General features: G+C 41.5%; 1 protein-coding gene across 3 annotated transcripts in view; it reads right to left on the reverse strand.

The window, feature by feature from the left end:
* B4GALNT3 (beta-1,4-N-acetyl-galactosaminyltransferase 3) overlaps positions 1–17,099 on the reverse strand; it is a 122,069-nt gene that overhangs the window by 19,117 nt on the left and 85,853 nt on the right. For all 3 annotated transcript variants that reach the window (XM_061638660.1, XM_061638659.1, XM_061638658.1), the window contains 8 exons: positions 12,270–12,365; positions 11,226–11,316; positions 10,140–10,240; positions 7,378–7,445; positions 5,720–5,798; positions 4,623–4,689; positions 4,032–4,175; positions 2,656–2,765 (listed from right to left, as the gene is read on the reverse strand). In XM_061638660.1, the coding sequence (XP_061494644.1) occupies positions 2,656–2,765; positions 4,032–4,175; positions 4,623–4,689; positions 5,720–5,798; positions 7,378–7,445; positions 10,140–10,240; positions 11,226–11,316; positions 12,270–12,365 (756 nt within the window). The remainder of the gene's footprint in view (positions 1–2,655; positions 2,766–4,031; positions 4,176–4,622; positions 4,690–5,719; positions 5,799–7,377; positions 7,446–10,139; positions 10,241–11,225; positions 11,317–12,269; positions 12,366–17,099) is intronic.

Below are 17,099 nucleotides of genomic sequence, written 5' to 3' on the forward strand. Positions count from 1 at the left end.
TGATGATGATATTTAAGGCCTTGGATTTTACCCTTCAGATATAAAACCAAACAGTGAAGCAGGTTAAGGAGGTTGCAATTTCAGGGTAAGCGAGCATCTGTGCTACTCAGATAACTTTCAAGTAATGATCAAACTCAGCAATTACATTTCCCATAAGGCAGTAATATCTGAGATGTCAACTGCTTCATTGCAGAGACTCATTCTTGTATTTTATAGGGTTGTTCTCATCTGGGTGAATTGGTATAAAGATCAGGTTTGTAGCAAGACACATTCGAAAGAAAGTGGATGACAAATTCAGTTTGGCAAGTTGTCCTGTTAGTGCCAAAGTTGGACATAGAATGAATGGCATTGGAGGTGAGCCAGTCCTTATAATAAAGTAAGCTTTAAAAAATATATATATAAAAGTGTACAAAATAATACACTTCAAACACGAGTGCACCTTCCCCTCCTTCATTTTCTGTGCAGGGTTATCTTTTCTTAAACTTATTAATTTACTTTACAACACAGGGTACTCCTAACCAACACCTGATATATCCAGTTCTCTTTTTACATAGGCTGTTAACTGACTCCATTTGTTTAATTCTTCTTGGTAATCTTCTCTGTTCTTTAACATTTCTGATAATTTAATCAAACTTAGTTTTCCCCAATTTTTTGAAGAATATTCTGTTTTGTAGGTTTACAGGTACTTTCCATGCCTTGGGATATAACAGCTGTGCAATGGTCAAAACACGTAAAAGCTGATTCTTATATATAGGGGCTATTCTTCTGTGACATCCACATTATTCTCATCAAATCTATTTTTACTTCCACCTCCTCTACAGGTCTGAAATAACTATCCTTATCTTTAAACCATTTTAATAACCACTGGAGCACTCCTACTTCATAATAACTAGTTAAATTGGGGATACCCAACCCCCCTTCTTTCCATGATTTGAAGTCTACTTTTTTGGTGATCTTGCTTTTCTTTCCATCCCAAATAAACTGATTTACAATCTGTTGCCATTCTTGCAGAATTTATTCTGGTATTTGAATTATCAGATTTTGGAACAAAAGGTTTCATTTGGGTAGTGCACTCATTTTAACAACATTTCGTTTCCCTGCTAGGAACAACTTAAGGTCCTTCTATTTCTCTAAGTCTGCTTTTATTTTGGATATGAATAATGTAAAGTTATTTTCCAGCATCTTCTCCAAATTTTTATACATAACCACTCCCTAAATATGTTTTGTTGTATATCCCATACCTCCAACTTGCTTTCAGGGTTTTGCCTTAAAAGCAATGGACTTTTCTCTATATTTATTTTGAAACTGGCAATCTCCCTGTACTAGTGTAGGACAGTCTGTAACTCCTCAGCTGCCTCTCCTATATTCAATAGAAAAATCACTATGTCATCTGCAAATAAGCCAATTTTATGTTCATTTTGATTCCTTCGATTGCTTGGAGTTGTCCTATAGCTACTGCCAATGGCACCACTGATAGCACAAACAGCAGCCCTGATGGGGGGAACCCTGCCATGTGCCCCTTTCAATATGAAAGTTTTATTGTTGCTCCATTTATTGACAGACTTGCCATTGGTTTAGTATAAATTGTGTTTATCCACTTATTGAACTTAGGTACAAATCCAAATTGTTCTAAATGTGCTTTCCAAATATAGCCATTCATGCCTGTCATATGCCTTTTCAGCATCTAAAAACATACTGGCTGCTGTAAACTTATTTTGTTTGATATAATTGACTATATTCATTTTTATATTAGAACTTAGTGTTCTCCCTTTAATGACCTTGGCTTTATCCTTCTTTACATATTTTTCCACAATCTTGCTTAATCTTTCTGTTAAGATCTTATAATCAAAACTGAGTAATATTATGGAGCTGTATGAGCTTGTTTCTGTTCTTTCCCCCCTTTTTATATAGAAAGCTATTCTCCCATTTTTCTATTTCTGTGGAATTTCCCACTGGCCGTGAAATTCATTCAGTGCTTTCGTTAGTAGAAAACGTAAAACATCCATAAAACCTTTATATTATTTTGGAATGAATCCATCAGGGCCACGGGTTGTACCATTTTTTCATTTCTGCATTGCCTTTTCTACCTCCTCTTTTTAAATTTCTTGCTCCTTAGCTTCTTTGTCTTCTACACTTAATTTTGGGAGTTTAACTTGTTCAAAAAATTCTTTGATCCTTTCTGTTATTGACATTATAATAAACTATTATAATAATCTATAATAATCATTATAATGATCTATAAATTTCAATCCCTTTTTAATCTGTTGTAATTTTTCCTTCTTGAGATTTGATAGAGGTGATTAGAGTTTTGCTTTTTCTTTAGTTTATTTGTCACCAGCGTATAGCTTTTATTTCCAAACTTCAAAAAACCTTTGTTTGGCAAACAGCATATATCTATATACATTTTGTGTATCAAGGATGTCTAACTTCTGTTGCTCTTTCAACTTTTCCTGTTTTTATTGCCCTGTTTTAAAACAGCTTTTCCAACCTCTCCACATCTCCTGTTATGATCTTTCTTTCTTTTCACATCTTTGTTTAACCATGGTGATATGTTTACAAGTTGTCCTTTTATAAAAGCTTTACTAGGTTTCCAAATTAATACTGTCTTAATTCTTCTCTCATCTTCTGAAACTCTAAAAAGAAAAAAAAACTTACAAACTGAAGCCCTTGATAGCGCTGCAAAGGGAATCCATTGACCAGGTAGCTTGGTTTGTAAGGGCAGTCTGGAAGGATCTTGCGCAACTGTGACTTCCTTATGAGAGGCACTGAGAAACAGACATGAAAAGAGAGGCAATTACAAACAATCAGTTTATGGTGGCCAGGTGAAAAACAGGACAGGGCTCCTGCACCTTTAAGAGTGTGATAGTTTAACAACTATTGAAACTGCAGGAACTTGTCCTCTTTTGCATCTAACCACTCTAGAACCAAGATAAACCATCTAAGGCTGCAATCCTATGCACACTTTCCTTGGAGTAAGCCCTACTGAACACTGAATAGAGGACTGCACTGCAATGGATACAAAAACCACTGGGAAAGCTATCTCAAGCTAATTTACACCTTATCTTGCCTACTGTAGTTGTGAATATTATAAACTTTTCTTGCCTCTCTCCACTAATCATGCTCTTTGCCTGTTTTGATCTGTGGGAGTAACTTGATAGCAGAAGGTATAGCTGTTTCTTTTTGGAAAACATCTTTAAGAAACTATGTTCTACCACAGTAGTGGCTTAACTGACAGCCTATGGGCTGAATTCAGCCCTGAAAGCAATTTTATCCAGCTTCCCATAGCCCTATCTATTTTAATAAAACTGTGATAAAAACCTTGCCCACAATTTCACTTGTAGGGAAAATCCACTTCCAGGGTTCCTCCAGATGACATATTTATCGATCACCCTGCTTTGCTTAAGTAGAGATTACTGAGCATTCGTTCTCATTTGCTTGTGGGGCAGTTATATGACAATGAGTATTTGTTCTGCATTTATCCTGATTTGCTTGTGAGGTGTTTATATGTCTTCCTGCTAATCATTCGTTCATCCCATACTTTTCAATGCATTTCTCTGTTATTTTTCAAATCACAAGAAGTCCAATTATTATTTTTAAGTGGATTTGTCATACTAGAGCAGTGGTCCCCAAATCTTTTCCCCCACGGACCATTTGAAAACAGCTGAGGGTCTTGATGGACCACTTATTTTTTTTTCCTGCTTGTTCTAGCAATTGCAATGCACTGTGCTAGATGTTGTATGATTTAATTGTAATTTTACAAATATGCTACAGGCCACCTGAATGAAGCTCGAGGACCATTGGTGGTCCACAGACCACAGTTTGGGAATCCCTGTACTAGGGTGGAGAGCCCTTTCATCCACTAATTGGCAAACCTAAATTGCTGGTATGCACTTGAATCTCTTTCACAAAATACTGACAGTTTGGAGGTGCCCCCAGGCTGGAGCACCCTTAAAGATACCATGGTTGGCCACCCTGGTCTGCTACTACAATTCTTGGTACTTGATGAGTTTTAGCTTAAGCTAGACGTTTACATTTATAAATGGTGTCCCGAGGGTCAGGCTTTAGCATGTCAGCTGAGTGTTCCATTCCACCTTGACTGTGAGTATTCTGTCTTGGATTAGTAGCCAGTGTCTGTGGGATGTGACCAACCTCGTCCATTTTCAAAAGGGTTTCATCTAAAAAACAGCAGGGGGGGGAACAGAGGGTAAGAGATGGAAGGAAGAACAATTCATCTTTGTAGGGCAGCTGGAGATTCCCCCTCCCTTGCACCTGTGCCTAACTGTAGCAAATTCTATCACATATTGTTAACAAATGTCAAGAGATTTCACAGCTCAAAGTGTTCCTTTTTCTGAAATGCTGATCTGGCAACCCAATGGAATTCCAAATTCAGTAAAGTCCCATTTCACAAGCCTCCCAGTGTTCAAATTCAGTGTCTCCCAAAAGCCAATGAAATCAACCAGATATCATTGTAGAAAATGCTCTCATGCAACTTTTCTGCATCTCCCTAGGATGTGCTGCAGTTATAGGCAAAGATTTGCTGATTATATGAAGGAATGAAGACAGACAACAACAAGCTCATTTGGCCTTATTAGCTCTAGGGGTGGGGATGAGGGAAGACTTACTAGCATAAAGGGAGAGGAACTGAGAGTCAATAACTGCAAACTTAGCTTCAGGGTCATTCAGCTTCCACTGAAAGAGAAAGCCAGATGCATACAAATTTTATACATTTGTCAGTTAGGAAACTGGGATCTACTGAATGACTAGTAGCCCACCAAGCCAAATGCAGCCCACTGCTTAGATATTGTGACTTATCAGATCTCCAGCAAGCAGCAAACAAGGAGATTTATTGTCCTGGAGGGTTGCTATACATGTCTGCTGGCCGAGGCAAAAGAGGTGAGGGCTCTTGCACCTTCAATAGTTGTGTAAAAGAGATTATCCTTAATGAAATTCCCTCTTCTACACAGCTATTAAAGGTGCAGGAGCCCTCGCCTCTTTTGCATTTATACATGGCTGGTGAGCTGTATTTGGATACAAGGTATACAGCTCTGATCTATAAAGTTAAGGAATCCCTTCCCAAACTCAGGTCTTGTGCATATATTTTGCTGTGAATGTTTGAATGTTGACAACGATGAGGCTTTAACACAAAGCAGGAACACCCAGGAATCTAGCATTTTCAAGTGGATGATCATAGCCATCAAATACAACTCTCAGGACTACACCATACATTTCAAGGGACCCCCAATCAATCAATGGGTCTCCTCTGAGCATGGCTAAGGCTGGATACCCCCGTTCATTTTTCTTATCAGGACATCAAACTCTGCATAGAAAAATAGTATCTGCATTGCAGCATGTGAAGTACAGCGCAAGTACAGAGATCAATCTGTGGCCCCGTGCAGTGGCTACCCAATGAATGCACTTAAAGGTGGGAAGAAAATACAAGTAGCACACTTCGTACATTAGAGCAGCTTTCCCCAGCCTAGTGCCCTCCAAATGTTTTGGACTACCATAATCCCCAACCAGTATGGCCAATAGTCAAGGATGAAAGGACCTGTAATTTGAAACACCTGGAGGGCTCCAGGTTGGTGAAAGCTGCATTTAAACAATCCCCTAGTGGGAGACTGACCTCCCACTAGGAAGTTGTAATATATGAAGCAGGCCTCAAGCCAAGCCCCTGCACAACTAGCCAAATAAGCTATCCAAAGCTAGTCTGGGCACTCACTGCCACTTCCACATGATCTGTGCCTTTATCATCTTGCTTGTGTAGCACCTCAAAATAGTACTTGCTCCTGGCCAACAATCTATGAGAGAGAGAAGTGGGGAGAGAAAAGTTATGAATGTACAGCATCTTGCCCAGCTTAAGTGATCACAGAAACTGAAGTAGCCACATCAGTTTAGACTATACTTATAGGAGTGTGGGTGGAAACAAGTTATCTTTGAGCCTTCGATTAATTCATCCTTCCAGCAAAGGAGTCCAGCCAGTGAATTCTATATTTTCCTTGATCTCTGGTCAAATCAGGCAATGAATAAGTTGATTCATCTAATGATAAGTTCACCATGGGGAAATACTTTCCCCCACTGTTGACAGCTTCAACCTGCATGTGTTGAAAAGATTGCCATGGTGTCATTGTTCAGCCTTGTCAAGACCTGGAATCTGAGGTCTCCTTGGAGGAGGAGCAGGACCAGTAACCATGAAGGGCCACTGAATCCGGACATTACTGCCTCAGGAATTGAGGTCTCCTACACCAGCTGCCTGGGTTCCTGGGTAGCTCTCAGACTCCATCCGCTCATCACCCTCAGAGTCCAGGAGCTAAAGAAATCCAGTCAGGAATTTAAGAGCTGCAGTTGAAGTGTCCAACCAGCTGCATATGAGGGTACTTGGGAGGAGAGGAAAGTGCATAGAAGCACCTGTCTGGATCAGAGCCTGGCTGAGAGCTGGGAAAGAGTGGAACCACCAGCTCCTTGGGCTGCAAACGCACCATACGCTTAAAGCACATGACTTCCCCCAAAGAATCCTTGGAACTGTAGTTTGTTAAGGGTGCTGGTAATTGTAGCTATGTGAGGGGTAAACTACAGTTCCCAGGACTCTTTGGGGAAAGCCATGTGCTTTAAATATATGGTGTGAAGGCAGGCTTAGCTGTTTCAATACAGAAACAGCAGCTCCCAGTTCCCTAAATCAGGGAAATGGACTTCTGGGGAACAAACCAAGACATGATGGATGGCTAATCTTCACATGGCCAAGACACCAAATTATTATTGCAGCCTATACATGAATAACACTGGTTGAGTTAAATACATTTGTCTCATCAGTGTGTGTGTATGTGTGGAATAGGGTTGCCAGGTCCATGGCCTGATCCTGATCCTGTATCTTTAGGAGAAGAGAAGGTCAGCCAAGTACAGGTGTTCTTGCAACTCTGTAATGGGAAAAACCACAAGGTGGAATTCTCCCTCTACCCTGCACAACGTTTAAAGATACAGAAGTCCTCTTGGAGGCCGGGCCTGGCAACTGTATCTTTAAGAGAACCTGGCAACCCTAGTGTGGAATCAGCTTGTCTCCAGAATATACCCAAAATAACCACTAGGGGGAACTCTCAAGTTCTGAATAACTCAAATTCTGAATTATGTTGTTTAAACCTGAACAACATAATCCACTCTGCCAAGAAAGCTTAATTCTCCCACCTCCATTGCAAACCATTTTGAAGTCTCAATGTTCTAAAGCAGTATTTTTGAAAATCTGGAGATCCATATAAGAGGCAGTGGATGCAGACCATGTTCAAAGCAGGGCAAGAGGCTCTTTTAGTACTTGGTGGGCCAGGAGGAGTGAGTAGACTTACAGCCTGCTGGGCAAAACAGAAGGAACCAAGATCTCTATTCACTCACTTCACTGGTCTTGACTTTTGGCTCTTGAATTTCCTGAACTCCCCAGGTGCCGTCCACTCCTTCCCAGTCTGCAGAGAGACAGAAAATGCCCCCTTTACATTATTCTTCATTCACACGGAGCTGCAACACACCTCTTGTTTGCCTACTGAGTGGCTGTGAGCTCTTCACCAGTTGACCTTCATTTTTATTGTATTTTAATGTTTTTCTTCTATGTTTTTTTAAAACGTGTTGTAAACCACTTTAATGTTTTTAACAAAATAGTGGTATACAAATGTGTTTATAAATAAACAAACAAACAAACAAAAATGCAAGTATTCAGTGACTGGTTAAAGAAGCCAATGCTGCTGACAGTTATTTTTAATAATTCTTGAAGCTCAGGACAGAAAAGCACCCAACCATTGCAAACCAAGTCAATATCCTACATTGGGGCAGGACAAGGGGGCATCTTCCAGGATCTTTGCTAAGGGGGATACCATTGCCAGGCTTGCACAGTAACTATAATGCCAGTCTTGGCTGCCCCACCAGGCCCTGAGTGGCGGTAGTGGAAGATAGTAACGTAGGTCAGGGTGGGGAGTGTATGACCCTCCAGATGTTGCTGAACTACAACTCCCATCATCTCAGACCATTGACCATGCTGCCTGGGGCTGATGGGAATCGGAGTACAACAACACCTGCTACAGTTACTAACATAGGTGGAAGAGCTTTAGCTGCTGCTTGTGAACACCCTCAGTGAGGGAAGAAGTGCCTCCTGCTTACCTTCTGTTCTACACTGACTGTAAATGGCTCTTCTGTGTATTTGGAGTAAGAGAAGCTAATCAGCAGAGGAAGGCAAGTCACTTTCACCTTCACATCATCTTCCCCTGCACACCAAGCTCAGCAAGCTATAAGAGGTATACAGTCAAGAGGTTATGTGTGGTATTCAATGCTAGTCCCACTCAGAATAGGCCCAGTGAAGTTAAGAAACATGACTTAAGTTAATTAATTTCAATGAATCTACTCTGAGTAGGCCTTAGCTGAATATAACCCTACATGGCAACAGGTTGGAAAGGCTGAACAAAATCATGTTGAAGGCCTGCTACTTTCTCAGGGATCACTACATGTCTTACCCCTGCACAAAAGAATGAAGCAGGAACAAGCCATATGAAATACATTCCCACTGTGACTAAGGCCATATTCACACCATCCATTTGTTCCACTGTTATACCACTTTAAACAGTCATGGCTTCTGGGAAGAGTAGTTTGTGAAAAGTGTTGGGAGCTGTTAAGAGACTCCTATTCTCCTCATAGAGCTACAATTGTCAGAGTGGTTTAACAGTCAGTCCCTCTTCCCAGGAAACACTGCAAATTGTGGCTCTATGAGGGGAAAAGGGCTCTCCTAACAACTCTCACCATCCTTAACAGACAACAGTTCCCAGGATTCTTTTGGGGAAACCATGACTGCTTAAAATGGAATAATAGTGGAATAAATGTGTGGTGTGAATGTAGCCTAAGATTCACTCTGGTTACAATCACTGTACATTGATGTGATTTTTAGACAATTGGTGGGATATAGTTCTACATGAATAAATGAATATATAAAACTTTCACTATGTGATAAACTTAATGCAGTAATGCAACAAAAATATGCTATGTACAACAGAATACATTGCGACATACACCCCAAGCATTTTTGCAGATTTATGCACTACACCTTCTTAACTCTGGACAGCAAGTACTATTTGCATCGTACAGCTTTCTCACCACATTTACATAACATTTCCCAGTTTAAGTTCCCCAAGGGATCACAGGGAAGTGTTTACACTTGACAGACTTGTGTTATGCTGGTCTCTGTAATGATCTGGGATAATTCCCAGTGTATTCTAGGATACCAATCAGGAGTTTCATTACTGGTGAGAATGTCCTTAATGGCAAGTCATTAAAAGAACATTATTTATTTATTTATTTATTTATTTTATTCAGCTTATATCCCGCCCGACTAGCAAACAGCTCTCTGGGCGGCAAACATAGAAACATATACAATAATAAAATTACAAGATCAATATAACAAATATAAAAGTACATCATCTAAAATACCAATTACAACATTTACATAAATAACTTAGATTAAAATGCCTCAGAGAAGAGAAAGGTTTTAACCTGGCGCCGAAAAGATAATAGTGTCGGCGCCAGGCGTACCTCCTCGGGGAGACTATTCCACAATTCGGGGGCCACCACTGAGAAGGCCCTAGATCTTGTTACTACCCTCCGGGCCTCCCTATGGGTCGGGACCCGGAGGAGGGCCTTCGTAGTAGACCGTAGTGTACGAGCCGGTTCATAACGGGAGAGGCGTTCCTGCAGGTATCGTGGTCCCGCGCCGTATAAGGCTTTATAGGTTAATACCAACACTTTGAATCTGGCCCGGTAGCATATTGGAAGCCAGTGCAGGCGAGCCAGAACAGGTGTTATATGCTCAGACCGCTTAGTTCTTGTTAGCAGTCTGGCCGCCATATTTTGCACTAGCTGTAGCTTCCGAACCGTCTTCAGAGGTAGCCCTACGTATAGCGCGTTGCAGTAGTCCAAACGTGAGGTTACCAGAGCATGAACCACTGATGTAAGGTCATCCTTACTCATCTATGAACAGTCGCCAAGCATAAACAGGGTAGACTCACTGGCATGCTGTTTTGCTGCAGGTATTATACAATATGAAAGCTTATTTCCTTGTTTCTATTAAGTGTATGTGGTAACATCAACTGAAGAAATGAGGGAGTGCGTATGTACAGTACCTTGCCAACACTTGCCAGCAACTGGAGGTCCAAGATGTTCTCTCCTAGACTCAGCCAGAACTCTGCATTGTCGTCGGCAGAAATGGCAAACTGGAACTCACCTAGAGAAAGATTGCTGGGATTAGCAGGTAAATTCTGTTCAGGCGAGAGAGAGAGAGAGAGAGAGAGAGAGAGAGAGAGAGAGAGAGAGAGAGAGAGAGAGAGAGAGACCGGCTGGGACTGATGGAAGGTACAGTCCAACAGCTGTAAGACACCAGGTTGTTGAAGGTTGCTCTAAAGCAGTTCACATTTACACTAGGGCTGTGCAGAGGCCCCCCTCCACCTCCAGGCTCTGATCCAGGAGGGTGAGCATTAGGCTGACCCACCTTGGGTTGATCCAAGGACCACCTGCCCCACCTCGGAGCCAGTCCTGAATAAGTTCAGGGGCAGGGCTAATGTTTCATTAGGGTACAAAACCCTAAATAAACACATGGCCAGGAGGGGGGAAGGAGGCATTATGTCTTCTTCCCCCCCTCCCGATGGGGAACAGGGATCAATTCTGTGGGGTGCTGCTTTGTAGGAAATCTGCTTGCAAGCAACCATCCACACCCCACAAGATCACTCCCTCCACTTAACAGCTGATGAGCAGGGAGGGCAATCCTGAGCAGTGCTGTTTTGCAAACAGCTTTCCTTCAGAAACTCTGTTGAGTATATACATTTTAAAACAGCAATATGGAAAAATATTTTGTAAAGGAGCGTCACACTTCTTTTGTCAACAACAGGGGTGAGGAGCCTGTGGCCTACCAGATGTTGTTGGACTACCACTCCCATCATCTTTGGCCATCGGCTATGCCGGCTTGGTCCTATGGGGGTTTGGAGTTCAGCAACATCTGGAGGGCCACAGGTTCCCTACCAATGGCCTATGAGAAGCCTCAAAAAGTCCATTTTCAAATACACATGGAATAAGGATGAACCTCCTTCTAAAATTTGGAAATCTGAAATAAACAGGCAAATGAATAAATAATAAAATATTGTTTTGTGTGGGATTAAATTATACAATTTCCATCAGCTGCCCTGAACCCTGAGCCCCTATTAGGCTCTCCTCACCATCACTGAATGGATGCAGATAGCCAAATATGCGCAATCCATAGTTTGTCCATTTTGGAGACGCTGCCAGTTTCTTCAGAGTGGTCCGTGTCTGAAAGTGCAAGGAAAATCAAGTAAAAAAAAATTGTGTGGGAGTAAAATAAAGAAATGTTCATGGGGAGAAGGCACAACAGAGATCACAGAAACAAAGAATGAAGACCAAAGGTACCCTGAAACAAGGATAGGCCTTGAGGGAGAGTGCATGGTTGGTTCCTGCTTCCTTTTTCCTGGAGTGGTGGAATACTCCAGAGACAGCCTTTTTACAGGTTTTAGGTTTCTTTGTGAGCACCAGAAATATATGGCTCTTTTATTTACCAACATAAAGACTGACCACTTGGGAAGCAAACATGCACGTAGGGACACATAATGCTGGTCCTAAAAGTAGCATCAGCAGAACTTTATAGCCCCACAAGCCTGCCTACTGCCAGCTGTAAATTTCTTTAAGAATCTTAAGTTTCAACTTCGCAGTGAATGTATACTCTGGAGATAAATTTCAGTGGCCAGGTATTTTCCACAATACAAACTGACAAGGATGGTGGTCCTTTAAGGCACAATCCTATTCATGTCTACTCAAAAGTCCCAATGAATTCAATGGAACTTGCTCCTAGGTAAACGCGTACAGGGTTGCAGTAAGTATTAATTAATTGTTTGATTTATATCCCGTCCTTCCTCCCAGCAGGAGCCCAGGACGGCAAGTATCATTTATTCATAACATTGATGGCTGGCGCCCATTGAGACTGGTAGCGTGGAAGGCAGGGAGGCCAACCCTAGGTAGAGCCAGAACCAATGACAGATGGAGCCACCTCCAAGTAGTTGTAAATGAAAAGGCAGGCATGTGGGGGCTGGCTGAGGTCAGAGACAGGTTGGTGGGCCAGTGCCCCATTTGCCTTAACGGGACCATCCTCCACTGACTCACAGTCAGTTAGTAAATGGTACAGAACCTAATAAGAAAAGAGGGCTTTCCATTTGGCACAACAGCATGACACCAGGAGAAAGAATACTCACGTGAGGATACCGTGGAAAATGGAGATTCCTCCTCAGATGTTCAATAGAGTTACCACACCAGTCCTCAAAGACATGAAGATTGACTTGGCCTTGGAGCTGTAAACACATGGAAGCACAAGGAGACACTCCTATACTCATAGCTCTCAATGCCCACATAGCATGCATACTCCTTTACATCTAGGTGGCCAGAGAATTACATGGCAAGAGTGAGTCTAGACCTGCAGAAGGTTGAAGAGGAGTACATCCCCTCCCTGTGAAGCTGGCATCTGAGGTAGTTATAGAAAAATGGTTACCTCCTTGAAGGCAAAAATTCATACTTGTTAACTAACAAAGCTGTTTTTGGCTGAGAGGCATATACATCAAAGAGAAAAGAGGTTCTAAAATTAAAGATGTTTTAAAAGCTTTTTAAAAAATGTTTTTAAAGATGTTTTGTTTTAATATATTTTAAAGTCTGTTTTTATGATGTTTTAAAATGTTTTTAGTGCTTTCGTTTGCTGCCCTGGGCTTCTACTGGGAGGAAGGGCGGGATATAAATCAAATAAATAAATAATAAAATTTTAATTGCAGAAGTTACCTAACAGGAAACACACAGTCATATGATACACAGTATATCTGATATATCTGGTATTTTTGCTACCAAATGTCAAATGTAAGCAAGAATTTGAGAATCAAGTAAAATCCCATTTTTACAAAACTTTTGATTGCTTCCCCCCTTTTTTCTCTTTTGTAAATGCATTATAAAAGAGAGAGAAAAGGAGCAGTAACATGGCTGGCTAAGTCAGTCATTAAGAGAAATATTTAATAACTATATGAAACCGTCGGTAGCGGTCATCTGAGAATGTGAGCTGGTCACTTCAGAACCCAAGGATGCTGTGCAGGTCCTAGATCATGGGCTCTATCTAGGCTGTAATGGGTTGGATGTGGGTGAACGGGTTGAAATTAAATACGGACAAGACAGAAGTGTTGATGGTGAGCAGAAATACTAACCAGGATTTGGGTTGCTGGCCCACTCTGGATGGGGTTACACTCTCCTTGGAGGAGTGCGTCTGGGGGTCCTCCTGGTTCCACCTTGCTGCTAGAAGATCATGTAACGGCGGTGGCTAGGGTGGCTTTTGCTCAGTTTTGTTGAGCCAGCTGTGGCTGTATCTTGGACTGACCATCATCACCCATACCCTAGTCACCTCGCATTTGGATTACTGCAATGCACTCTATGTGGGGCTGTCTTTGAAGACTACTCGGAAGCTTCAATTTATTCAAAACAGATTCCATAATCAGAACTGCAACAGGGTGAAAGTAACCTCAAAGAACATAGGAAGCCACTTTTTACTTTTTTTAATTTTTTTACTTTTTACTGAGTCAGACCATCTAGCTCAGTATCGTCTACACTGACTGGCAGCAGCTCTCCAGACTTTCAGGCAGAGATCTCTCCCAGCCCTGCTTGGAGATGTGATGGCCTTAAAGTGATGGCAGGAGTAAACAATCACACATCCCCAAGCGCATGACCCCACTGAGCTCAGTAATGCTGACTGCATCCATGTGGGAATTGCAGGTTGCATCTGTGTTGGAATTGATTAAGATGTTTTTAAGATGCTTTGTTTTTAAAGGTGTTTTATTGTGGTTTTTAAACTATTTTATTGCCTGTTTGCCACCCTGGGCTCCTTTGGGGAGGAAGGATGGGATATAAATTTAATAAATAACTGAGGTTAGGAAAGAGCACACAATGTTGCAAAACATCTTCCCAATATCCTGTACCAGTCCTTGGCCAGCACTGCCCACTGATGTGAATGGAGCAGGATGGCATAAGGCTCCAGAAAACTCAACAAGCACAGTCCAGGTGCCTTACTCTGTGCATCACCCAGGGCACCTCTTGAACTGAGAGAGTTATTGGCCTGATGTTTACTGTGCTACATTGCTACACCTATAATGGCCGGAGATGGTACTGTAGCCCCCTATCCCAGTCAGATCAGAGAAACCAATAGGGCCAGCTGGCTCTACACAACTGCTGCTACAGCCTTGATTCCTCACAGTCTGAGTAACTATTAGTGGGGTCCCTGTTTTTGCCTGCCTACTCCAGAACCAGACTGTTGACCTCTCTTTGACCATGTTGCTTGCCTCTGACCCGTAACAAGCAGTTAGGAGAGTTGTATAATATGTAGATGGATCTTTCGCTTTGATCTTAATTTCTGCTGCAGGTCAATTTGATCCACAGTAGATTGATCATTCATTCATTCATTCATTTCTAAACTGCTTAATATTTTTTGATTAAATCTCTAAGTGGTATGCAGAAATACAACATAAAAACAATAAGAGTATAATAAAGCAGAGATGCAACATAAAAGTCAGTAAAACAGTATTATAAAAATGAGAATTTGGTAATAATAGGGTCCAGTCTTATGGGTCAGGGAAAGCCTGGGAAAGCATGTCTACAGTTAGGCTTGTCTGTGTCTATAAGAGAATACAGCTAATGCTATAAAGTGGCAGGTTTACTATAAGCATGTTTGGCAACGTTAATACCCAAGGGACTTTTTGTACAGCCAGAGGATAACGGAAAAGCCTTTCCTTTGCTGAACCTAAACTAGCACAGGCTGGCAGGCAGAATCTAATCAGAGGAAGCCATGTTTAGTTTTGGAAAGCACTGGGAGTATTCTGAACATAACATTTCTCAAGCTCTACAGAAAGCACATGAAGGCAGCTCACGTGTGTTTGTGAAATCACTTCTGCCTGTGTGAAAACAGAGTGGAGGTTTTACATCTGTTTGGGCCTGAAATTCTATCCCTCTTGTTTTCCCCATTCCCCATAGGAAACAATGCAGAAACCTCCTAGGCTGCAGCTCTGCTTTCTTTCAGCTAAATATTTTAAAAATAACATTGTTGTATTTTTAACTGGAAGAGATCACCATGGAGTGAATATTGCTGCTATAGTCAGTGAATACAAGCAAAGGTTGTTGTATGCTGCCATTTTGAGCACCCAGGCACAGTCTCCCTAGAAAAGCCCTAGCAAGGGTTCTATGTAATCTGAAACTTGGGGTGCCTCCAGACTGTCATTATTTTGTAGGAGGGATCCAAGCACTTCCCAGGAAAGCATAGAGGTGTTTGAAAACACTACTTTATACAGGAATACTAACATGGATTGGCTGCCTTTAACTTGACATGAATTAGGCTTTTAACTTGACAGCTTTGTATAGCTCTATCTTGTCTAAGAGTTTAGTGAGCCCTATTTGGATCTAGTGACTATTCTAGATGAGTACAGGACAGTAGCCCTAATTTAAAAGCTTACTCAGCAGGTAAATTGACAGTCAGGTGCTGCACTTTGTATGTAGGGATGTTGGAGAATTCTGATGAAAATGGAAACAGGAGTAGAAATTCCCGATGTTCACATTCATTCCATGTCTGCAACAGAAATCAATCTAGTGAATACCATCGGTATTCACCGTTGCTGTTGCTTGCCGTTTGCAAAGGAAAATTGGTTATGTTCCTCCCCCCCACCATTTGCATTGTGTTTCCTTTGCATTGAAATGAACAGGGTGGAATAATGTAATATTATAATTTATGTAACTAATTACTAAGTTACATAATTTCACCACAGTGGTCAACAAAGCAAATAACACTGTTTTTGGTGGAAGATGAACTGCGGCACAACAAAAACAGTGCTGCATGTGACAAATACAGGGCAGAATGGAAAACGGTGCCTTTTTACATCCCTATTTGCACTTACTGTATCTAAAGTGCTGGTCAACTTGAATTACTAGACATGCAAACTGGAGGTGTAGACATCTCTATTTATTTTAGAATGGAATTCTAGGTTATCAGACCCTACCCCTCAACCCTTTCTTGATAAACAGCTTTATAGGAACAGGTAGGTTTGCAAAACAAACAGAACAAACTGTAATCTCATCTGCAAAGTAATCTCTTTCCACACAGCAAGTTCTTATTTCTGCCAGACGTGTTCCTCAAAAAAAGAGAGCTAAGGACAAGGAAAAGATCAGGGGGGCAAATGTTGCTGAAACACAAAGGAATGGGGAGGGGAAACAAAGAGCCTGGGAAAGAAGGCAACCAGGGACAATTTCTTTACTCAACATTTTGAAAAAAACATAGAAGGAAGTAGCAAAAAATGGATTTTGAAAAATGAGTTTTCAGATGCATGTCAAAATTCCAGGAACTCTCTCATTCATACATCTGGTGCAACCATTCCCACAATACAAAGTTTATTACAATTATGCCCTGTGCTTTTGCTCTTGGGAATCTCAAGGCAGTGCACATAAGATCCCAAGTGGTTATTCTTGGAGGCACTGACTACACCCAGAACTACGCAGCTTCAGCAAGGCAACTTGGTTGCTTTAAAATGCTCTATGATGGGTGTAGCCAATGAAGTGTCCTCCAGGTATTTTTGGACTTCAGCTCCATCATACCTGACCACTGGCCATGCTGATGGGAATTAGAGCCCAGCAACATAAGAAGGGCACCACTTTGCCTTTGCCCAAGGGATCAGCTTTTTCTCTGGTCACCATTCTGCAAAACTCAAATGGAGAAATGCATCCTCTAAAGCAGCCCTCATAACTTATTGAAGAGAGGTCTGTAACTGCTAGGAATAAAGGAAACAAAGTTTTGCTCCATTTTTTATTGTTTGACAGTTCAGTATCTTTGGGGCAAATCAGCTACACACATTCTGAAGAATGTGCAAATGCGGGTTAAGATAAAGTAGACAAAAAGGAGGTTTGAGCCAGAGAAGAATGGAGACATTGTGCTGCTGCTTAAGACATTTTTAAGCTATGTTTATAGCTTGTGTTTCCCCATTGAGCATCCAAGCTTCTCCTCTAGATAAATTTCCATT

This window comes from Rhineura floridana, chromosome 8 (assembly GCF_030035675.1).
Source record: "Rhineura floridana isolate rRhiFlo1 chromosome 8, rRhiFlo1.hap2, whole genome shotgun sequence".
Lineage (NCBI taxonomy): Eukaryota > Metazoa > Chordata > Lepidosauria > Squamata > Rhineuridae > Rhineura > Rhineura floridana.